The sequence below is a fragment of the Phoenix dactylifera genome, unplaced genomic scaffold (assembly GCF_009389715.1).
Source record: "Phoenix dactylifera cultivar Barhee BC4 unplaced genomic scaffold, palm_55x_up_171113_PBpolish2nd_filt_p 000274F, whole genome shotgun sequence".
Taxonomy (NCBI): Eukaryota; Viridiplantae; Streptophyta; class Magnoliopsida; order Arecales; family Arecaceae; genus Phoenix; species Phoenix dactylifera.
This window is the reverse complement of record NW_024067759.1, coordinates 425,291-449,631: the sequence shown is the minus strand read 5'-3', so window position 1 is coordinate 449,631 and position 24,341 is coordinate 425,291. Positions and strand designations below refer to the sequence as shown.

Below are 24,341 nucleotides of genomic sequence, written 5' to 3'. Positions count from 1 at the left end.
CTGTCCACCACTATCCTCGGGTGCACTCTTCTATCTTTGAAAATCCGGGTGTTCCTATCTAACCATATGTGATAGACCAGGTAGGCACATCTGATCACCCGCTCTACAATGTTGGGACTCCACAAGGATTCCTTCAAAAAGCTAAGAAAATCCTCTATCGATGACATACCCTGCCATGTACTGGGACAGGCTATAGTGCACCTCCAAATCTGAGCTGCCCACGGGAAACCAAACAACTCTTGAAAGTCATTTTAGTTTCAACAACAATATTGGTTTAAGTCAGGATGACCCGTCAAAATCAGCATAATCAAGACTTTTGTAAACTAAACAATACATTGTCCAAAAAGTGGTGCATTTTGTTTCCAAAATTCCATAGGAAGCTGGTGAGCCTACTGATGTTGTTTCATTTGGCTGAATCAGATTAACAGAAGTTCTGTCCGGATATAATTCTCTTTTCTTTTTTTTATTCTTTCTTTTCTTTTCTTTGATCATAAAAAAAATTCTCTTTCTTTTGTTTGCCGAGATATAGTCTTACATCAAAAAAAAAAAAGAAGAGAGAGAGAGAGGTCCACTGAGATGCAATCAAGAAACAGCATGCCCCGAGTACTTCAGTCATATACATGGGCAAAATCATTACAATGATAAATTTCTGACAAGAAGCAGGGTGCAGATGTGCAAGCGAAAGTGAAAATTTGTAAATCTAATGGGAAAGATGTAGATAGATTAAGCAATAGTGAGTCTATTAATACAAGATGGACCTTTACCTACAACTTCACAGGATTCCTGGCGTCCACCATGGCAGCCAGCTAGTCAGTAGAACAAATATCACCGGATTTATTTACATGTCTTGAGGAATGTTAAAATATTTATAGAAGAGAAAAATATGATAATAAGAAAAAGAGAAAATTGATTTTATTTATTTGTTCCATCATATTCGGTCTATCTCAGAGGTTATATATACTTGTATATAGACTCCATATAAGAAAAATAATATAAGCTGATATAGAATCACACTAACAATGGAAAATATTACTACTGATACAAGTTGTTATATGATCCCTAAAATCATTCTAACAAGATTATACTAATAAAAAAATAATATAGGTTGATACAAAATGATGTTAATAAAAAAAATATTATGGTTGATGCAGGTTGTTATATGATTCCTAAAATTATGCTAATATTCCTCCTCAAATCCAAGATGATACTATAGGTGCCAAATTGAGTTTGGAAACTATAACACAAATGTATCAAAAAACTAACGTATTAGATGAAGAGCTGGAGTAGTAGCTCAAAAGCCGATGTGATAGACTAAGAGCTAACATAGCAGCTCAGAGACTGACATGGTGGTAGATCAAAAACTGACGTGGCTGCATAGAGCCTGATGTGGTAGAACACGTGTTATTATAGCAGCTCAAAAATTGATGTAGCAGATTAGAAGTTGAAAAAACAATTCAGAAACCGATATGGCAGACTGATATATCTGATTGACGTGACAGATTGACATGTCTCTCGATGTGGCTAATTGACTTGTCTGATGATGTAGCAGTAAGAAGATACATAGAAGATGATAGTTGCAATGAGAATAGAGCTTGGAGAGAAGGCAACTAAAGGTCGACGATGCTCGTAGATGGAGGCACCATTGAAGATGAGCAATTGGCTTCGAATTAGGAGGGTGAAGGAGCCGAAGGCAGAGGAGAAATGGCCAAAGATCTGAAGCTGAGGAAAAAAATAGTAGAGAGGAGCTGCGGATCCATAGAAAATAAGGATTTTTGGGTGGTAATCTATATGAAATAGAGAATATGCAGATCTACTAATGAGATCAATATTGATTCATTAGGAAATAGAGGTCAGCGAAGAAATTGAGAATCTGCGGATCCACCAAAAAATAGAGAATTTTTGGGTGCTATTCACTTGAAAACAGAAATCGATAGATCGGCAATGGGGGTCTTCAAAGCTTCTTAACCTGGCGACGACGACTACAACAAGAACGGAAGAGATAATGGCAGATTACGTGATCGGTGGCTCTGATACCATATTAAAATATTTATAGAAGAAGAAAAAAAAGATAATAAGAGAAAAAGAAAATTGATTTTATTTCTCTGTTCCATTATATTCGGTACATCTCAAGGGTTATATATACTTGTGTACAGACTTTATATATGAAAAATAACATAGGTTGATATAGGATCACACTAACAATAGAAAATATTATTAACTGATATAAATTGTTATGTGATTCTTAAAATCACTCTAACAAGATCATGCTAATAAAGAAAAATATTATGGGCCATGCAGGTTATTACGTGATCCCCAAAATTATGCTAACAAGGAAGATACCAGAAAACTGCTTGGAAAAGAAAAAAAAAAAAGAAATTAAAGGGAAACTGGCCTTCTTGTTTGTTATCTTATACATACAGTACATGCCTACAAACATCAATTGTAGGTCTACATAGAAATCAACTTGAATGCTTCATGAAAGTATTTACATGTACAGTTTTAATGCGAAAGTGAGAATGAATCTTCCGCCCAACTTCCCCTACAATTTTCTTTAGCCACTACCTTTCTTCCCCCTACACCTTTCTAGGAATCCAGGCCATAAGCCTACAATTCATCCTATCAATGAGCTGAAAGTATTTTCTTCTCCAAGTTATGTTGAACAGTAGAGGTCCACATATGACCCAAAAACCTATCACAAATCCTAGAATAGTTCCCAGGTAGAAAGAAAGCATTTCAGTTCCGCATTCATCTCCATCACCACAGTAAACATTTTGATCATTCGATGTTCTGTTATCGAGACATGTTCTATCAAGAGGAAATCCACAGAGTCCAGGATTTCCCATGTAAATGGATGGATCAACAAGAGTTTGAAGCTGATAGCCTGATGGAATTCTTCCTGACAAATTATTATATGACAAATTTAAGTGGCTCAAGGAAGTCAAGACTGACATGCTTGTAGGAATTGGACCCATGAGATTGTTTCTTGATAAATCAAGAGACTCTAGCAACCTCAGTCCACCAATGCCATCAGGAATTGTGCCTGTAAGATAATTAGCCGACATGTTTAAGCTCTGCAACCCGTAGAGATTCATCAACTCTGGAGGGATTTCACCTGACAATTCATTTTTTGAGAGGTCGATGCTTCTCACATATTGAAGATTTTTGGTGTATTCCAATACCCTTCCTTTCATTACCACCAGCAAGCTCAGCATGTAGCCCATGGGACCATAGTCATCGATACTATACCGTATTGAACTCTGATAAGCATCCAACAAGCTTTCGTTGGCTTCTTTTGTCGATGCCATGGCAGCGAAGCTTCCAAAACCTTGTGGTATGGAACCTGACAGACTATTCTCTGCGAGGTCCAAAATCTGAAGAGCAGTAAGGTGAGCCAGCTCTGAAGGGATGTTGCCAACAAAGTTGTTTGATCTTAGGCGGAGAATCTTCAAAAATGGCAGCGTTCCAATCCAAGTTGGTATCATCCCTGATAATCTATTTCTGCCAAGATCAAGACTTACCAAGCTTTCGCAGTATTTCAGAGATTCAGGAAGCTCTCCATAGATGCTATTGTTAGCCAAGTGCAAGGTTTGGAGTACACTGAGAGAGCGCATGGTGCTTGGAATTGAACCAGAGAGATTATTGTTGGCGAGATCTATCGCCAACAATGATGGAAACTCTGCCCAACATTGAGGGAGATCTCCGGACAAGAGATTTCCCGAGAGATCAACAGCTTGTAATTCTCTCGCTGTACATATGGATTCAGGAATTGTACCATTAATCAAGTTATGAGAGAGAAACAAATTAGAAAGAAGTGATGGCTCGCCAGCAAAGATTGGAAGTAAATCACCTGAAAACGAATTGTTGGAGAGATCCAGATATTCTATGCTAGAAGGCAAAGGAGGCAATGGACCATAGAAATTGTTTGAACTCAAAATAAGAATAGAAATACTGGCGAACCTCAATGATGCAGGAACCTTGCCATCGAGCTGATTGTAAGAGAGATCTAGTAGTATAATCTGACGAGACAAGTCCCATAACCAGTCAGGCAGGATATCCACTATTCCTCCATGGGACAAGTCCATTGCCCAATAGTCCTTCTGTGTCTGGAGCCATGCAGGAAACCTGGGGCCTAATTGGCAAGAGCGCAAACCGATCAGCCTTAACTGAAATGGAGGAACCCAGTCTGAGCTCATATTCAAGACAAAATGGTTTGAAGTCAAGCCCAAATCTGCCAACCTTGAGAGATTCACGAAGTGATCTTCTGTTAGAAGTCCCTCCAACGAATTGTAAGAAACATCAAAGACCTTCAGATTCTGAAGCTGTCCAATACTTACTGGAAGTGTGCCATTCAACTGGTTGTGGTCAAGAAATATAGTCTTCAGAGCTGATAATTCTCCTATAGATGCAGGAATGGGACCATATAGTAAGTTCTCACTGAGGTCCAGAATAGTTAATCTTTCTAGCAGCCCCAGCCAACCTGCCAATTTTCCTCTCAATTCGTTGCTTCTCAAATTCAGTACCTCCAAGCTCTCCCTAACACATCCGGAAAAGATTTCTGGAAAGACCATCATCTCTCCATCAATTTTATTGGATGACAGATCCAAAATCCTCAAGTTACAGAGGTATTTAATGGTAGATGGTACTAACCCTACAAAATCATTGATTCCTAGCTGAAGGACCTCAAGAGAAGCCATACTACCAAAGGCATCAGGAATTGAACCATGGAAATGATTGAACTGAAGATTGAGTTCTACTAGACTGCTGATATTGAACAACCACTCTGGGAGCCTGGAATCAAATTCGTTGTTGGAAAGATCAAGGGTAGCAAGAGAAGAGAGATTAACATGTGAGATGGCAGCAGGAATGTTTGAAAGCCTACAAAAAGGCAAATGAAGAACTGAGAGAGAAGGCAACGCATTGACTGCATGAAACCAGTCAGAAGCTTTTGCAAGGGTCACCCAAGTCATATCGAGATACCGCAAAGAAGAGAGATTAGAGAGCCATTGAATACCATCAGCATTTAAATCATACAAAGAATAGAACGAATTGAGATCAAGGTACTCCAAGTTTGAAAGATTACCAAGCTGATGAGGAATCCTTCCACTAAAGGCAGCATTAGAAAGGTTAAGATATCTCAATCCAGTCATCGAACCAATATACTGTGGGATGCTACGTCCGCCGAAATTGTTTGAGCTCAGGTCCAAGTACTTCAGGTGCTTCAGGTCGAGTAAGGAAGAACCAATCTCACCTCCCAAATGCCAGTCGGTCGAAGGATCATCGTATAAATGCTGGCATCGAAGGTCGATGGCGATGACATGCCCTGTTTTGTTATCGCAGGACACTCCTGTCCATTCACAACAGTATGCACCCGTCCATGAGGAGAGAAGATGATGAGGATCTTTGAGGCCTGCCTTGAGCTTGAGAAGTGCGAGCCTCTCACTTTGTATGCATCTGACGTTGGACTCTCCATTGCAGCGGCTGATTGAATTGGTGGTGAAGCAAAGATATCCAAACAGAAATGCAACAAAAGGGCGAAGATTAGCCATTATATTATAGCACTGAGTGACAAAGTTTAGTAGCTAAAATGTTAGAAACCTCGAGCAAAAAGCCAATAACCTCTCTTGCTTGCTTTTTTTTTTATTGGCAAAAGTTGTCCTACTTATAGCATGGAGACTGAAACCAGACGTGCCTTACCAAGCAAAGCAAGGATGTCAAAGCCAGCCCAAAACCGTTGATTTTGTTGACATTTGACAAGAGATAGTCCAAGGTCGTGGGATTTATTTGACCGGCAGATACGACGACCCATTCAATAAGTATAAGGAGACGACGGCACGGCCTTTGGACTTAAGAAGACGTCGCATTTTATTTTTCTTTGTAAGAAGCTTACAAAGATAAAAATAAAAAATGAAAATAGAAGTAAAAAGCCTCAAAAGGGAAAAATAGATTACAAATAAAAAAATATAGATTATGTATTTCAATTATTGTGGTAACAATAGAAATAGATGGTTCCTTTAGAAAAATAAAAATCAAATGAATGGATTATGAAAGACCCTGTCCTTGAAACAGAGAGCAGGGAAAATCTAAATAAAAGGGTCATTATAACATGATATCAGTTAAATAACTGTTATTAAGGTTATATTTATTAATCTATAGACAACTAAATCTTTGTTATTATTTTAATAACTATAATGTCTATATAAAGAAGGTATTGATGGAAAGGAAGCCTTTCAAATTGTTGAAAAAGTCGTTGATGTTCCTCAGTATGAACCCAATGACCCTCGTTTTCCTTCCCCAGCACTGCACGCATTTGACAAAAACTGGTCATAGGACAGCCTAATGAACCACTTATGAAGCACCTGGTCAGTAACGTCACCCGCAGGAGACCAATTTTTTCTCTCTACAGAACATGTGCAGAAAATTTCATGTATCAATTGTGACTTGGGCCACTGTTTGCCTATAGATCATACCGGCTTGGACTTGGAAGCTCTCCAAATACGGGCGAAAGTGTAGGTTGGACCTTGACATTGGGTAGAAATTATAGGTCATGAAGATTATATGAGTTAAATGTTTTCTGTTTGACAATCTTGGTAACAAATTAGTTTGCTATGACTATTCCTCGAAATTCATTGAGTTTCAGAGGTACTTATTTCATATATTACGAGGAACAGAGCCAGAGAATAACTTTTTTTTTTTTCAGTTTTAACTTATAGAATACACAACTAGAGCCAGAATATTACAAGAACAGGGCGGGAGACTACAAGAATATAGCTACACCTGTTTCCTCAAAAAAGAAAAGAAAAAAGAAAAAGAAAAACGCTATACTTCTAGAATATTGAACTAGCAAAAGCTTTTTTTTTTCCTCTTATTTCATATTATATGTCAAGATGATTTGGGTTTTCAAACTTGGGCAGCATATAATTAGATAATTGCTAATCATTTGCCAACATCGGAGACAATTCAACTGGTGTTTAAGTTGGGGTTGTTAGAGAACTGTCTAAACTGATTTTCAGAAACAGAGACGGAAAGGAAAAATGCGCAACTTACTCTCTGTAGCCCTTAAATTTGGAATAATGTTGTATAACCAACGCATAATGATGGTGATGGCTTTCTAAATTCTATTTCAATGGATTAAGTTCTTGTGATTTTATTGATTCTTGAATGTGCTGTTCTTAAGCTACCGATACATTCAGATACAAAGCACCTAGACAAACTAATACACAGCTTTACTAGGATTTGCAATCACTGATACATTTTCCAAGTTCAAATCAAAGCGTGGAAATGGAAGCTAATAAAAAGCACTAAACATTCTAGAATTCAAGTACATGACATAATATCTGAATGAATACAATATTTAATAATTCGATGCTATTACATACTTTTAAAAAGCAGATATAAGCAAACAAATCCTACTGAGAACTATTGATAGGGCAAGCTTTTCTCCTTCAAAGAATTTTGACCACTTGATACATAGGCTTGCGGTTTCCAAATCACATAATTTTTTGTGTATAAGCAGTTTAGAGAGAATAGATCGCATCCAACAACTCAAACTACCGATGTGAGCCCATCATCCAATTCAAAAAATAAAGTCAAGCATGGTATGGTAAACATCAGTTGTACTATCCCCTGCTTTCAACCTGCCATTATTAATAATCAAGATAAAATATATTGTATAAATTGGTAAGAAAAAACTAATATATGATTGGTACTCACCACTAATTAGCACATAGACAAATCTTTGTCTATTGCTACCTGGTTGGATGAAAACCCACCACCTGCAAGGCTTGTGACAATCACAATTGGATTCTCCAGCAAGTGACGATAACTCAGAGATTGTAAAAGTTGCAGTTTGACTCATTGTGGCTGAAAATATATATAAGTACAAAAACCAATCAGAAATTATTTGGATTATAAACAGCAAATTGATTGACAACTAATCCAAATTATTTTCCACTATTATAGACTAGATTAAAATGGACATCAGAGAACGAATAGAGAATCCAACATGTACACAAGTAGAGCCAAATGATTCTAGTTGCTATATTCCCCCATCTTCTAAATCCTCCTCTAATACAAAACTTCAAGCACATCAACTTGGAGCACAAATAGTAGCCATCCCCTTTCCTCCCTCTTCAATTGTTCATTCTCCATCTATGTTTTTAAGAAATACACATTCCTGCCATCTCCTTCCATTCTTGCCATTAGTAGTGTAATAATCGTGCTGATGGATCTAGATTGGAGAGAGAAAGAGAGAGAAAAAAGCTGGAGAAAGAAAGGGAGGTACAAGGAGAGGGGGGGGGTTGGCTTACCTCCGTTCCACGCCAGTGAGGGAAGTAGAAAGGGAGCAATGGGATATGCAACACCCAGACTTGGGGAAAAAAACGAAAAGAAGATTTCACAAGGATTGAGCCAAATCTTGCTCATTTTCCACGTTGGGAGGGCACCCTTTTGGATGCATGCGACCATCCCCATCATGCCTCGACCCTTAATCCCCATGCACGTATTATTCTTATGTAATCTCTCTCCTAAATTTCCTTCCTTTCTCTCTCTGGATTTCTTTCTTTCCTCCCTCATTTCTTCATTTTTATCTCTCTCTTACTATCTAAACCCAGACCAAGACCAAAACTCTAGTCCTAACCCAAAAAATTGACCCAATCTGATGTGTTTCATCTGATCAAACTCGCATTCCCTCTCTTCTTTTCTCTCTCAAGCCCCCTTCTGCAACACGCCATCTCTCTCTTACCTTATTTCTTTCGCCATCTCTCTCTCTCTCATGCACTACTTCTCTCCCTCTAATCTCCCTCAAATGTAAGGACTCTCTTCCCCCATCTCCGACACCACTCTTACTCTCCTTTTTTGCTGCACTCTCACCCATTCTTGCATCATCTTTCCAGGTTGGTAAGTCCAATCTTGACTCTTTTTAATTTATTTGTTCTTCCTCTCTAAAATTACCTTGATCCAATCATCCTTATTTCCAAGACTATTTCTATGCATATGCCCAACTCCTTTCTCTTTTCTTCTGGTGAAGATGAGCTAGGGACTCTCATATTGAAGGAGGACTAAAAGGCTTGAGGTGTTGAATGATAGCATTTGGGTAAAAGCACAAACATTCTGCTCCTAGGAGTTTTGGTGTATTTTCTCGAATTGAATAGCCTCGTATGGCTGTCGAGGTAGAATGTTGTATGTTAGAAATCCAATTTGATATATGATAGTCCTTTTGTATATCTAAGTTGAATAAATTTCTCATGTAAATAATTTAATTAGGGGCTCTATTGCATTTAATAGGGCATATAGGGAGGCTTAGATTTCAGTCCTAGACTAATAGGTAACCGTTTTCTCGCCTGGGGCTGCCTATTCATGGATGCTCTTGTGGATTTCAACCTTAGGATTTAGTGTCCTTGGCTTCACTCAAACTGAATGCTATATTGTATTATTCAGGAATCAGGACTGTGATAGTGTACCATTGGCATGTTGCAAAAAGATCCTTTCAATTGGGCAAGTACCACTATCATCCTAATGCTTTGCAAATGTATTTCATGTATTATTTATTAAAAAGTTTAATGTAAAAACAAATACCTTAACTTATTGAAACCACCATCTTTGTATGCTTAGTTTTCAAATATGTAGTTTGTAAATAAAAATAACATCTGTTCTTGGAAATCAAGTTTACAAAGTTATTTTCTTGAAATTGTATGATCCAAAAATAAATATGATGCTTTAATTAATCTTGCGCAAAATAACAATTTTAAAATATGAATCAAACATAGAAACATTTTTAATAGAACATGCTAGCAGAATTCCTTATGAAGACAATGTATCAAAAGAATTTGTTAGATTGATTTATCATGATAGTAATATCTTAAATAAAGTTACTGAGTTATTTTATCATGATAGAAATATGTTTGAAAGCTTATGAGCATTATAAAACTTAATAAATTTGTATGGATGAAAATCTAATTTTAGAGTTCATGTGGAAAAATAAAATTTTGCTTTCTAATTTGACTATGATTCTAGCCTAGACAATAGGATGACTTTTCATAAAGCATGCATCCAGAAACTAGTTTCTTTTGGACATCAATCTCATGGCTAAATGTGATCAAGTATAGTTTTGGGCCTTGTCACGAGGCTAATAATGGCACTAACTAATTGCAAAGATCAAGAAAGGGATTGCATAATCATATTATTGGATTTTTATGAAATTGATTAATTGCTTAATAGTCTTTTATAAAGAAAATTACAGACATCCCTTCGAGTTCGGAGGAAAAACACATGGACCTCAAAAGTTTATATTTTGTCAATTAGTCATCGTAACATTTTTTGTGTGTCAATATCGCCGAGCTGTCCATCTGAATCTCGACACCGTTAACGAAGTAAGGAAAAGACCTAGAGGGCACATTTGTTCTTTAACCAGATCCAAGTTAGAAAATAGAAGGAAGAGAGGAAAGAAAACAAAAGAGAAGGAATAAGACAACACCCTGCCCCAATAATCTACGTTCACCGGAGGCTCACTTACACCACGCTTTCATCCATGGAGGAAGCTGGCAACAAGAACAAATTGAAGGAATCGAAGACGAATGTTGCTTCTTTGGATAAAGAGGATGCGAGGAGCCTCGACGTGAATGAGTACTCGCCATACAGTTCTAGTCGTGTGCGTGGAAATATGTCAAAAAGTGCTATTATCTTGGGATTTAGTGCGTGGAAATTTTCGTATTCTTCTAACTGTTAGCCATCTCTCATGTGGTATCACTTAACCTTCCCATTCTATCAAACATGTGATTCCTTTGGGGATTATTCTAGGATTAGTTTTTCTGTATACCCATCCCCCCTCCTTGCTAATAATAAGAAAATGTTATGTTGCCTTCAGATGATGTTTCTTAGCTCTAACGACCATGCCCACTATTAGCAAGAAATCCTCATAATAGATAGTCCTGATTTCTTTGTGCTATGGTACTCTTATTTTCACATTCCATGATACCAGTTGCCTAGCTAGTGGTATTTTTATATGATTATAAGGTCAAGATGTGATCACATCCTCATATTCCGGTGAAGGCATGGAGGAAGGGAGAAGCCACCTAAGGTGTTGAGATAGTCAACCATGAAATAGGGCATGATAGGGGTTCCATTCCGATACTACCGGAAGGATTCCTCTTTGGCTGATAGGTACTGTAACCGGTATTCTTGTGATCGGTATTTTCTTTTACGGTTCATATTCCGGGTTGGGTTCATCTAATCGGACACTGCGGCAAGGATGGTAGTGGTGGAGAAGCAGCAGATGAGAGCTTCAAACAGAAAGCGGATCTAGTCAATCTTGTTGGAGCAGTCCTAGATCTAGTCGATCTTGTTGGAGGAGGTCCGGATCTTGTCAATCTTACTGGAGAAGGCCTGAATCTAGACAACCCAATTCTAAATTAGTAGGAAGGATATCTTAAAAATAGAAGGTCAGTTGAGTTATCATGTGATGATCATAGGATAACAATTCCTAACAGAGATGACGACTGGGCCACATTGGCACAAAAAAATATCTGCTATAATGGCTAATTAAAAAAACTTAAACTTTTGAAGTCCATGTGTTGCTCGCCCAAACTTAAAGGGGTGTATCTATAATTTTTCTTTTCTATATTGAAATCCAACAATTTCACTTTAATTTCAAGACAATATCTATTTTAAAATTACTTGGGTCGTCAAAAACTAAACATGGAATTCTTTTTTTGTTTCCAAATTGTTTTCTTATGGACCCATAAAGCTATCTATATTTATTTAAGTAATTTATTTTATATGCTTGATCCAACAAAAGGTAGTAGAGGATCTAACTAGCTATTAGCTCATCATTATATTTCTTGTTATTTTTCAAATGCTGAGGAGTAGCTTGAACTTTGGGTTATGCTCTGAGTGATCAAAAGATTAGGAATAAAGCAGCAATGCTCTTTATGCAATCTTAGTTTAAGGAATAAAATTCATGTTGTGTTTTAATAGCATTCCGGATAGTCAATGTTTATGAATTATGTTATTGATTAATTGTCTTTCGTTTCGACATTTTGTGAGATTAATTTTGGATGTATGCTGTTAAAATCTATTTTTGGGATTATCAAATGCTCTGAAGCTTTTACGACTGTCTATGTTATGTTCTTTAGCTGAGGGTTTAACATAGATTAGTTGTAAGTGAGGTAGAACTTAGTGTAGGGTCAGACATCTTAGATTTTCCTTTATCTAAGAAGCTCAAAATTTTATTGGTTTTAAGAACTAATAGGTTAATCAAGGATATTAAACCTTGCTTTTGGTGGATAGAGGTTGTGATGGCACCACCTCATACCAGAAAGTTGGCTAACTTTGCGAGGGCACCTGTGCGGCTAACACATTTTGAAATACTGATAGTCCACCTACTGAAAAGTCTAAAATTCGGGAGGTTACTACTGTTTTTTTTTCTCCATACAATACGTGTACGAAGGTTAGTACTGTTCACCAATAGGAGGACACCCACAGCACAGCTAGAAACAATCACGAAGTTGATGACCTTTCGAGAACTAGCGCTGTGTTTGGTGCAAGCACTTGTCAGTGTCCTGCGATAGGTTCAGCAATGGGGACAGCAAAAAGACCACCCCTTCATTCAACCTTTCCGAATTGGTTCACTTTCGCTACCTGGGTGTTTGTTTAGTCGCCCAACCTTATTGGTTGCACAACTTGTGTCCATGAATTTACCATAATTTGAATATCCGATTTTCCCACATTAGTGAGGATTTTTGCACGGGCAAATGCAGTTGGTTCTACTTTCGTTCATCTGTAACGTTGAATAGTGTCCCATTCTGCACCTATAATAATAGCCGTCTTAACGGCTCAAAGCTATGAATACATTATCTGCAACCTAAAAATTGAAATCAAACTAAACATTTTTTATCTAACATGTTCATGTTAAGCTGATTGTGACCCTAATATGGCTTATGTCATTTCTCTCGAAAGTTTTTTTATTTTATTTCGCGAATTGTTATCATTCGTTTCTTTTCCTGCTTCGGGCACGCGTGGCCCCTGTTGAAAGCCAAAGACAGTTTTCGGTTTTGGAGATGGTGGTTTTCAGGATTGAATAACCATTAGACGCTGCAGTCTTGCTCAGAGATGCTAAATTGTGTATTTTCTACGAATAGAGTAGCACTACATCATATTGCTTTTACTAATAAATTTGTATAGATTTTGCTCACCTTCACAATCTGTAACTCTCGAGGAGTAATGAGCTTTCTTGATGCTCCTCTGCGATAGTTATTTGAACTAAAAAAGAACTTATATAACTAACGAATGGGAGAACTTTTTGCTTAATATCCTGAAAAGCTGTCATTTACCCAGCGCATCACCAACATCAATGCATCCTCCCTGAAAATGTTAAATAAGCTTTTTTTTTTTTTTTTTTGGTGGTGAATCTTTAAGAGCATGTGTGTTTCTAGACTGATGGAGCTAGTTAACCAAAGCCAATTCATGGATTAGTTTGTTAGTTTGCATCCCCAGTGAGGACATCAAGAGGTCCTCAACATGGGCTCCAACACGTGATGCTGAAGAACATCAGGATTCTCAGGGAGGCCAACGGGGCAGCCGATTGGGTAGCTGCCTAAGTGGCCCACCACTCGGGGTATGCCCTTTGGTCGGAGGAGGGGGAGTTGCCATTGGCACTCCGTGAGTTACTGTATTTTGATCTTATTGGGTATATTCACTCACGTACTGTATGAAGCACCTGTTTTAAGCAACAAAAAAAAGAAAAAAGAAAAAAAGAAAGAACATCAGGATTTAGGAACATCACTAGACAGAAAAATAAATACTAGAACATGATGACACTAGTTCATATTCATTGTATGGAGGGTGTACATAATGAATTTCTGGGGAGCTGCTATGAAATATTGCCACAGTATAAGGATTTAAGTACCAAATTATTTTATATCATCATATGGCAGCTACATTTTGCAGATCTTATAGGGCTCAATATCAGCAATGAGATTTTACCTAAGAGTATATTGAGAGGAAACCATCAAGCAGCAGCCATTCAAAAATAATGGTAGGAAACATTTAACAAATAACAAGAAACCCTGAAAATTACTGGCTGTGATCTCAGGAACATAGTTTTGCAGTCACCAAACTGATTTCTATGTGTGAAGGAGGAGATGTGCCTAAACCAGATATAGTTGACTGATCTCGATTAGAAAGGCACCAACAAATGATTTTGACATCCTGAGGTAAGTTTAATGGTCTCAACCTACTTCCAGAAACAAGTTGATTTGGTCTACTACCAACTACTATCATTTATAATGCAGATATAATCCTCTCCTTGCCATTACAATATGTAGCAACTAGAACTAGGCATTTACCAACAGATTTCTTTTGGTTTTTGCAAACACCTGATTAACTAGAGCAAAATTTAAACAGAGAACACATTATAACAAAAGATAAATCAATGCACGAATTTAAACAACAGTAAACTGATTCACTTCCAAAGTCAAGACGATGAGGTCATGGGGGATTTAAGTTCGCAAAGAAGTAACAGGCAGTCATGTGAGAGTGTGGAACAGAATTCACTTCAGAAGAGTTTTCACAATGGACTTGACATTGAGCTTCTTGAGGTCTGTATAGGACTGACCACAGCCAACAAACATTACAGGAGCTCCAGAAATGTAAACCATGGAAAGGGCTGCACCAACCTGCAAGAAATTTACCAGTGAGATAAAAAGAAAAGAAAATGGATATTTTCATTGTAAAGGGAACTTCAACCCCTAACAGCTTATAACCTTATCATCGATTGTATCAAACTTGGTAAGCAGGATGCCATCGATCAACCTAGCATTAGGAACTGTTGATAGGTCTGCCAATTTCTGCACAAGGGTTTACATCAAGTGATTACTGAAACAGCCGAACAGTAATGCGAAACACAACAAACAATTTTCTTCCCTCTTCAATAGGTACTCTTGCATGATATTTTGCATCCTTCTAAGAAAAACTAGAATCAGTTAACCATGAGAAGCTCAGTACCTGGTTAAACTTTGATAGTTGATCAACAGCATCATTTCCAACCAATGCTTCTCCAACAAAAAGAACTAAATCTGGGTTGTTGAGATTGATGAGCTTGGAGAGTGCTCTCATCAGTGGTTCATTGTCCTGACATGTTATGTGTTTACAAAGAAAAGCAAAAATAGTAGTCAGAAGATGGATATAGGGGAAAAAGGAAAAAAGTAAAAAAAAAAAAAACACATCGCAATCTCTCTTTACCTGCATGCGGCCAGCTGTATCAACAAGAACAACATCTGAATTATTACGACTGGCCTCCTGAATAGCTTCTCTTGCTACAATCGCTGGATCTTTTTCATAACCTTTCTCAAATATAGGTACCTGCAGAGAATTTTCAATTATCATTGATGACGCTCAGCAGACAGCAAGACTTACAAGTTGGAAACATGCATCTTATACTGGAAATCCCAACCAACTATTTTTCTTTTGTAGATATTTATCAGATACCTATTTAACACATAGAGAGTTGTAGACACCAAAATTGTAATCACAACATACCTAAAGTGCTCTCTGAATAAAGTACTACACACCATCGCAAGTTGGAGATATTTTATATTCAATTGAATGGTCACATGACAGATGATTTTGGTATACTCATGCCAAAAAGCAAATTAAGCACCCTACCTGCAGTATGCTTAAGGAACAATTGTGATCCTTTGGCATGACTAGGCTGAAATATTATTGTTTGATCTAACATTCAGAAAGATGTAGAGCAATATGTGCACTCACCTTTTGGACAGAAAGCTGCAACTTTTTTCATGTTTAATGCTAAACACACAACATTTCAGACATATACCATCAAAAAGATGTGATTATGACAAGTGAAAAGGATGTTAAGAGTCATACCTGGAGTCTGCGTGCATGCGTACGGAGCTGCTCAACAGCACCTGACCTAAATGTATCACAAGCTGCCATCATGACACTGACATTATGCTGTACGAGCCAGTATGCAACCTGCGCATTGTAGGTAAGAGAAAACAGGTGAACTAAGCATTTCAGCTTATCCAAACTGATCTCAGTTGCATCCTTAAGAAAAAAAATAAAAAAGAAAAGAAAAATTTATTTTAACCTTGGCAAGATTGGTAGATTTACCAACTCCATTGACACCAACAAAAACAATAACATATGGTTTTCCTTGCTCTTTGGCAGCATGTACATCTCTCAAAATGTCAATGGAACGTTTCGGAGTCAAAATGCGAAGAAGAGCCTCCTCCATTGCTGTCTGTAGTATTTATGCAACAATAAGACAGAATTTGCGAAGTGCACACGAAAGCAGAATACAGTTGACAACTAATTATATATAACAAAAAGGAATGTTATTGACAAACCTGGACGGTTGAGGAAACTCTTGTGAAAGATCCCAGCTTTTTCCCTTCAAGACTAGCTGCTACTGATTCACAAAGCTTCTCAGCTATTTCCTCTGCCTGCAAAATGTCACAACTTAGTAACTCCATCAGAACTCAAAACAGAATAAGCGTTTGTACTTAGTCATGTAACAAGAATATATGATGACCAGACACGTACCACATTTTTAGTCATCAACCTATCCTTAAGAGCTTTCAATGCTGGTTTCAAATCCGCCTTCTCCAAAACAGCTTTACCTGCAATGCTGAACTCAAGAATATATAAGGGCGAGAAAAAATTGTTAGTACAAAAAGCTTGCTATCATGGTATGCCATACCTTACCGAACCAAGCGGTATGGGGCATATTATATAAATTGATACGAGACTCAGTATGCCGAACTAGCCCCCTTACAGGGTATACTGACACAGTAATAGGTTGGCACCAGTACGGAGCCTAGGACCGAGATGGCGTACCTTGCTTGCTATTTTTCATGATTCAACTAATTAAATAGCAACAGAAAAATGTTGAGAATGTAAACCTCATTAACTAAACCAAAATAGGAGGTATCCTGCAATAAGAGGTCATACATTTTTCACAGGTAACTTAATCTACATGAGACATTTTTCTCTTAGATTGGCAAACTGGTATGGTTATTTGGAATCTTCCTTTTCATAAAAATCAAGTGAAAGATGAAAACAAGAAACAGAGAATTCTTTTCCTTTACAAAATATGAATCAAGTACATTAGTCTTATAAAATTAAAATGTTTCTTTAGTACTGATAAATCAGAAGTTAAGTCTCAATAAGACAGTACCAATGGCAACTCAATGATCACGTGGCAATGAACTCAATGCTCTTTAATTCCGCATTTTTTTTTTCAAATTTCCCTTAAGTCATCTAAGTTTGATCTCCAAAGGCAACTCAATGATCATGTGACAATGAACCTGAAAAAAGCTAAACATATTATCCTGGAGAAACTGAAAGTGCAACTTAGAAGCACAAAATGACCTTAACATTAGCATGACCAAATGTCGCAATCAATTGAAGGTTGCTTCTAAGGGCGAAACCCCTTTTAAGTTTTAACATGTCAGTTAGGGCTGTTAACAGGCCGAGTTGCTCGGGCACGGCTCAATAAAAGCTCGGCTCGGGCTCGGCCCGTTAGTCAAATGAGCCCGAGCTCAAAATGAGGCTCGTTTAAATCCGAGCCCAAGCCCGAGCTCGAGTCCGAGCAGCTCACGAGCCCAAACGAGCTCGTGACTAAGTTCAGAATTTGACGGTCGAGATCATTTGGAAACCCTGCATCCAACGGCCAAGGCCCTTCTCTCCAGCTCTCCAAGAGGACCAAGACTCCTAGCCCTCCTCTCTCGAGTCAAAGTGAATACTGGCTCACTGAGAACCTCGGGCTCTCCGCCCACGTCGTCGGCGACGTCACCACGCCTCCCGTCTCGGCCGGCGACCTCCTCGCCTCCGCCGGCCCCGGCAACTTCTCCACCATCGACGCCATCTGCAGTGTGGCCAAGTTCACCGGGGCCCGCGTGGCGCTGCTGACCGCGCGGCCAGAGGCGGGGAGAATGGCGTGCCGGAGCGCAAACGCGGTGGCGTACATCCCGGCCCAAACCATGGCTGACGGCGAGGAGTCGGGAGCTTCGCTAGGGGTGAGGTTGCCGATGGGGAGCGTGTACGAGGGGGCGGGGGCGCCTTTCATGCTGTTCGAGATGGTGGTGCTGCGGCTGGCCGAAGTGCTAGGCCAGGCACCGTCCCACCTCTGCTCGCGCCATACCAACCTCGAATAGATTTAGCAGCAAACAATGTTGGTAGTAGCAGTCGAAGGACTCCTTGGATTCAGAGATGAGGGCGCGGGCGAACTTGATGCGGTCTTTAGCCTCCTTCTCGAGGGGGCGGAGGGAGTCCTCATCGAAGGGGAGGACAGAGTCGAGGCGGGCGGCGAGGGAGGAGGAGGAGGTGAGGTCTTCGAAGGCGCAGAGCTGGCAGGAGTTATTGAGCTTGAGGCAGTGGGCGTAGGCGGCGTAGGCATGGACGAGGGCGGAGTGGTCGGCCGCCTGGCGGAGGAGGAGGTGGAGGCAGGTGCGGAGGGGGTCGGATTTGAGGCCCAGGAAGGTGCGGCCGAGGTAGGGCGTCGCCGGCGACGGAAGGGTCAACGGCGACGGAGGTGGCCGCGGGGAAGGAGATGGCCGCAGGGAAGGAGGGGTTGGTGGAGAGCAGCACCGAGAGGGCCGCCAGGAAGAGCAGGGTGAAGGGAGTGGCAGTGGTTGAATAAAGAATGTACCAAAGGTCCAAAGGTTAATGCTTCTGATTATTTCTTATGTACTATATCCTTGTGATACATACTTTTTACTATTCATCTTATGTGACTGTAATTCTAATATATTGGACATTTTGTGGTATACAAATCAATTTTGTGGATAAGCCATGCACAATTGAAATGGGCCCAAGCTTTTCATCGAGCCCGAGCCCGAGCTCCCGAGAGCTCGGGCTCGGGCTTGAGCTTGTAACTGAAACGAGCTTTACGAGCTCAAGCCTGAGCCTTTACTTTGCCAAGTAAGCCCGAGCTTGAGCCCAATACCAAGCTCGGTACCGAGCCCGAGCCTGGGAGGCTCGGGCTCGTCTCGTTAACAAGCCTAATGTCAGTAAGATGTTTCAGTATAATTTACATTTTACAAATCATGTGCAACATAATAAAGCTCATCATACTTCTTTATAATTGTAAAGGCTTGACAATGGAGCCCTACATCGATTCTCCTTATAACATAATGCTAGGTCCAAGTGACCTACATATACATATTTCCATTCCAAACAAAGCCCTGAATCTATCTCTAGCTAGCATATAAATCTGATCATACATGTTTAGCTTCAGGTATCCTTTATTTTTAATCTGATGACCAACAACATGCATTTATCCATAGTAAAGTGTTCACTGAGCAACCCCAAGCTATCCTACATATGAATATGTGTCAATATATATTTGCCAACACATCAATGGGGATAACATGAAAATAGGTGTCATAAATTTTTTCTGCTTTATTAAGGCCCTCTGCCCTAATTGCATGAGCTTAATTGTATAACAAACAGGATATGTTTGTGTAACTTGCAACTTGCTTCATAGCCCAAACTTGCCTTGATTAGGCATTTGGCACCAATATAAATGGTTGACATCTACTTAAGAGCTGGTAGTAATGTGTTTGCAAACTTTACGAGCCATACGTTGATCAGAAAAGCTGACCATATGAAGAGGAAAGGGTTTGTTGGTTAACGTAACAACACATTTGTTATAGTTTCATCATAGTAATAGGTAACAAGCAAAAGGAAAGAACACCAACACCAAACCATATCAAACATTGATTAACCAACATTCACATAAATTTCACAAATATAACATAAAAAGTTATTTAAAATTAAACAACATCTGTACCTAGTTAATAAATCAAGTAAACTAAAGGAACCATTAATTGATTAAACAACATAAATCAATAAGAAAATTTTTCATATTTCATATCTTATTGTTATTATTCTACAAACCTAGCAGCAACTATGTAGTTGCAACAATCTCAACTCAAGATACAAGCCAACGACATGAAATGTAGATGGTAAGACCATGTTTACCTATGCAGGCCGCCCAACTTAATAAACTTGCAACACCACTTAAACATGAGGGTACACAGTTCTCTCATTCACCCCAATTTGCATAGAAAATAACCTAATTACATACGAGCGAAACCCACAACATATTCAATTTAACAAAGAAGCAAATTCTACATCATTCCCTATGCATGAAGCTGCATTTTAACACATGGAAAAATGAAGACCCTTTTTTCTTTTCTTTAAGAGTCCCCACATGTGATTAAACCTAACTCTCAGCAAAAAGAAGTAAAATCAGTTTAAAAGTACGATCCAATCCGTTGACATCAATACTTTGCAAATACTATGAGCCCCTAAGACACTACTTCAAAAAAGGAACATTATACTTCTAAATCAAAAGAGACCAAGGTTATAGTCATCTTCTCCATATAATGAATTTAAACCCCAAATGCAACTTGCTTAATATTTCACCCACTTCATCAGTACTTTACAATTGTCCAAAAATTCAATCATCTTGTTTCTTCATTAGACCCAACTCCTTTAAATGCTTCATAAATCAACAATTTGAGCAATATAAAAAAAAGCAAGAGACTAAGAATCACCAAGATCAATTTCTATATCCATTTGATTTTGGCTAGTAAAAATACGGATATGAATATCAAATGGGATGTGATTTAGCTCCACTGCAAAGTGGAAACCAAGTTTCCAACTTTGGGCCAGCTTGTCGTACTTGGCAGGTTTTGAGATTTGGAAATGCGAACCCAGACAAGAAGAACACTAAAGACCTATAGGGAAGGAGTTTCAGAAGCTCAGGATCCATCTTGTATGGCAAACAAACCCAAAACGGAAGTTTGGTTTCCACTTTGCAGAGGACCTAAATAACATCTTGATAATCATATGCTACAATCATATGGGCTCGTTTGGTTCGCGGGAAAAGAAGGGGGAAAAGTGTGGTCAACGGGAAAGTAACGAGATGCCTCTTGTTTGGTTGGAGTTTTCAAAGAAGAGAGATGGGAAAGTTATATTCCCATGGGAATATGATTTCCACATTTCATGGAAAAGTCTTTCCTATGAGAAACATGGTAAAGTTACTTTCCCATGAGGCGGGAATCACTTTATTTTTATTTTTTCCCAAAAAGGCCCTTCAGCATTAAAGAAGCATTAAAGAGGCATTAAAAACCTAATTTTTATTAAGGGCATAATAGAAATTATACATAACTTTTCCAGGAAAGTGGATTGCCAACCAAACATAAGCACTTTGGAAATTTGTCACTTTCCCATGGTTAACCAAACATGCCAAAAGTACTTTCCTAGGCATCCTCTTCCTAGGAATTTGTTTCCCAGGAATCATATTCCTAGGAGGAAAAATGCTTCCCGCGAACCAAACGAGCCCTATGTGTTTTCAACTGACAGAGATATGAATCAGGTATTCACAAATGTCCCCAACTCAGACGGCTAAACTTTATGGATAGGATAATATTCTACTTTATATTTTATTTCTGAAAATAGGTATATTACTCTCAACAACTCCCTTTTATAATTTCTCGAACAAAAACAAATGATCATATAAAAATGACAAAGATAAAGCTGCACTCACCTAATCACCTAACTTTTTAGGGCTCATTTGGTTCGCGGGAAGCATTTTTCCTCCTAGGAATATGATTCCTACGAAGAAAATTCCTACGAAGAGAATGCCTGAAAATGTACTTTTGGCATGTTTGGTTAAACATGAAAAAGTGACAGATTTTCAGAGTGTTTATATTTGGTTGACCATCCACTTTCCGGAAAAAGTTGTGTAATTCCTATTATACCCTTAATAAAAATTGGATCTTTAATGCCTCTTTAATGCTGAAGGGCCTTTTTGGAAAAAAATAAACATGGAGTGATTCCCGCCTCATGGGAAAGACTTTCCCATGAAATGTGGGAATCATATTTCTATGGGAATACAACTTTTCCATCTCTCTCCCTTGAAAACTCCAACCAAACAAGAGGCATCTCATTACTTTCCCGTTGACCACACTTTCCCCCCTTCTTTTCCCGCGAACCAAATGAGCCCTTAGTGGATCCTAATAATTTTTCCAAGTAACATACTTTGAATTAAAAAAATGATGCAGTTCACCAAATGAAAGATGACATCATATGGAAAGAAAAGACATATTGATGTTTCCGTTTATTTTGTTTTGGAATTTATGAGAGCTATAGGAGACTAAATATGATTGCAAACAAAGCCTCATATCCAGATAAGGATTAAATATTTTTGTCTCCATTATCCATAATCCATATCCATATATGATTTTCTCTAATGAACACAAATATAGATATGGATATTGTTCAAATGTTAAAATTTGTAGCCATATCTAGATAGATTCGGATATGAACATGGATCTGAATGGGTATCATCCAATCCATGGTCGACAAAACTGCTCCGAACCGTCCGGTTCAGAGCATCCCAAGCCGTACCGGGACGGTTCCGTCCTTGAAATCGAGACCCGTCGCCGGAGGGGGAGAAGGAGAAGAAAAAGGAGGAAAAGAGAGAGAGAGAGCAGAGGAGGGAGGGAGAGGGAGAGAAAGGAAAAGAGAGGCCGTCCGGCAGAGGCCGGGGAGCCTCCGCCGCAGAGTTTCCTGTTTTGTTCGAAATAGGGACCCCATCTAAGCTCTTTTATTTATGCGGATTTTAAGTTAAAGTCGGCAAACTCATTGCCGACTTCACTTAATTTTTTATTTAAAATTCACAAAAATAAAAGGGCCCCTCCAGGCTCCGTTTCGAATGAAACAGAGGACAAAAGGCGGCGCCCCGCCTCCGCCTCCTCCGCACGAAGGATACCCGGTTTCCACCGATAGGCCCCGTCCGGCCTCTCTCTTCCTTCTTCTCCCTCTCCCTCCCTGCCCCTCTCTCTCTTCCTCTTTTCCGTTCTCCCTCTCCCCCGTCTCTACTGTGTCAGCACTAGGCCGGCACGGTACGGGGCTGTACCGACCCGTGCCGCCGGGCAACGGGTACGAGCTCAGTACCGGCACAGCAGACGTTGATCCAATCCATTTCCACCCCTACAAAGAAATCATTGTATGTTAAGCTCATAACAATAAATCAACACCAACACAACCACCTATACAGCCACGTAGCACGGAGAGTAACATAGAAGTCAAACTCTTACCTCTGAAACATTGATGAGAACCACCCTTTCTTCTCGGTGCCAGGCTTGGCACTCTCCACTTCCTCATCTTCCTCGCTCTCACTGTCGCTGCTCACAATTTCCTCCTTGTCCATCATGCTCTCTCCATGATCTGTCTTCCCAACATCTACGATCTCATCCCCTTTCTCATCCACTGGATCCGTGAAATCCAGCCTCGAATCGGAAGGTGAATCATCCCAAACCCTATTTTTCTTTACTATCTTTTTTGGCTCCGCCTTGGAAGCCCTCCAGCCACCAGTATCTGTTTTCTTCCCACCTTTTGGGCGCAGCCTCTGTAGTTTATTTACATCGAAAGCCCCTACTTCGGGGGCTCCGTTGTCTTTTCCTTTAACAACAACACTCCGGGCACGAGAAGGCTCCTTGATTCCATTCTCCCGCCCGTTCGATAACCCACGCCCTCTGCCCGACTCACCATCATCATCATCATCTTTACCAGAACCAGCTTTCCCACCTTTCTGCTTCGCATTTCCCTGCCCCCCAGCCCTCTGGCCGGCGCCCGCCCCCTGCTTCTTCCCAGCCACGAGAGACGCCCGATTAGACTGCTTCGACTTCCTCATCTCCTCGGCGCGAGCCTCGGCTTCCTTCTGGAGCTGCCGGAAGATCTCATCGAATTCATCGTACGCCGTGCGCTTGGGGTCGTAAATCTGCGAGAACTCTCTCCGGACGGCGGCGAGGAGATCGTCGACGTAGAGGAGGTGGAGAATCCGCTGGTAGACGGCGACGAAGACGAGGTCGAGGTCGTTGTGGAAGGCCCACTTGAGGGTGTAGGCGGCACCGCCGGCCGGGGCGTCGTAGCTGAAGGAGGTCTCGGCGGAGCGTTCCTCGAGGAGGCAGGAGCGGATGAGGGTGTCGATCGGGGAACCCTTGAGGGCGTTGCCGCACGTCCACAGGATCAGCCCGCCCCGGGTGAAGATCAGCAGCTGCTCCAACATCTCTTCTCCAAACTCGATCAGATCCAAGAACTGGAAAATTCTAATAGAAATCAACGAAAAGAAAAGGGAGATAGAAGGAATTATATGGATTGGGACCACCCTAATTTCTTGAGATCAGGGATTGAGAGAAGCGAATAATACCTAGATTGAGTCCCGCCTAGAAGAAAACCTAGAAAAATAAAGAGAGAAGAAAATAGAAAGAGGGAGGAGATGGACAAAGAGGGAGGTGACGGGTTCAACATTT

The 24,341-nt window shown here is 39.8% G+C and overlaps 4 protein-coding genes across 5 annotated transcripts; 1 reads left to right on the top strand and 3 right to left on the bottom strand.

Moving 5' to 3' along the window:
• Positions 1-2,376: 2,376 nt before the first annotated feature.
• Positions 2,377-4,512, bottom strand: LOC103718075 (receptor-like protein EIX2). Its single transcript, XM_017845444.2, has one exon. The coding sequence runs from the start codon at positions 4,191-4,193 to the stop codon at positions 2,574-2,576; it is 1,620 nt and encodes a 539-aa protein (XP_017700933.2). The 5' UTR covers positions 4,194-4,512; the 3' UTR covers positions 2,377-2,573.
• On the bottom strand, positions 4,247-5,546 carry LOC120103969 (receptor-like protein EIX2). Its single transcript, XM_039117753.1, has 2 exons — positions 4,305-5,546; positions 4,247-4,261 (listed from the first exon to the last, which is right to left on the bottom strand). The coding sequence occupies exons 1-2, from the start codon at positions 5,544-5,546 to the stop codon at positions 4,247-4,249; spliced, it is 1,257 nt and encodes a 418-aa protein (XP_038973681.1).
• An 8,827-nt stretch (positions 5,547-14,373) lies between these two features.
• Positions 14,374-24,341, bottom strand: LOC103718063 (signal recognition particle receptor subunit alpha-like). 2 transcript variants are annotated; one of them, XM_008806706.4, is made up of 10 exons: positions 24,239-24,341; positions 23,127-24,127; positions 16,558-16,642; positions 16,362-16,457; positions 16,103-16,255; positions 15,880-15,987; positions 15,235-15,354; positions 14,998-15,123; positions 14,757-14,840; positions 14,374-14,669 (listed from the first exon to the last, which is right to left on the bottom strand). In XM_008806706.4, the coding sequence occupies exons 2-10, from the start codon at positions 24,095-24,097 to the stop codon at positions 14,544-14,546; spliced, it is 1,869 nt and encodes a 622-aa protein (XP_008804928.2). In that variant the 5' UTR covers positions 24,098-24,127; positions 24,239-24,341; the 3' UTR covers positions 14,374-14,543. The 2 variants fall into 2 exon arrangements, with proteins under 2 accessions (XP_008804928.2, XP_008804929.2); XM_008806707.4 differs by having other exon boundaries at positions 23,127-24,137; positions 24,239-24,335.
• On the top strand, positions 17,655-18,353 carry LOC103718062 (3-hexulose-6-phosphate isomerase-like; the record flags this gene model as incomplete). The annotated part of the gene is made up of 1 exon (XM_008806705.3): positions 17,655-18,353. A coding segment is annotated over one exon (516 nt), but the record flags the coding sequence as incomplete, so codon positions are not given.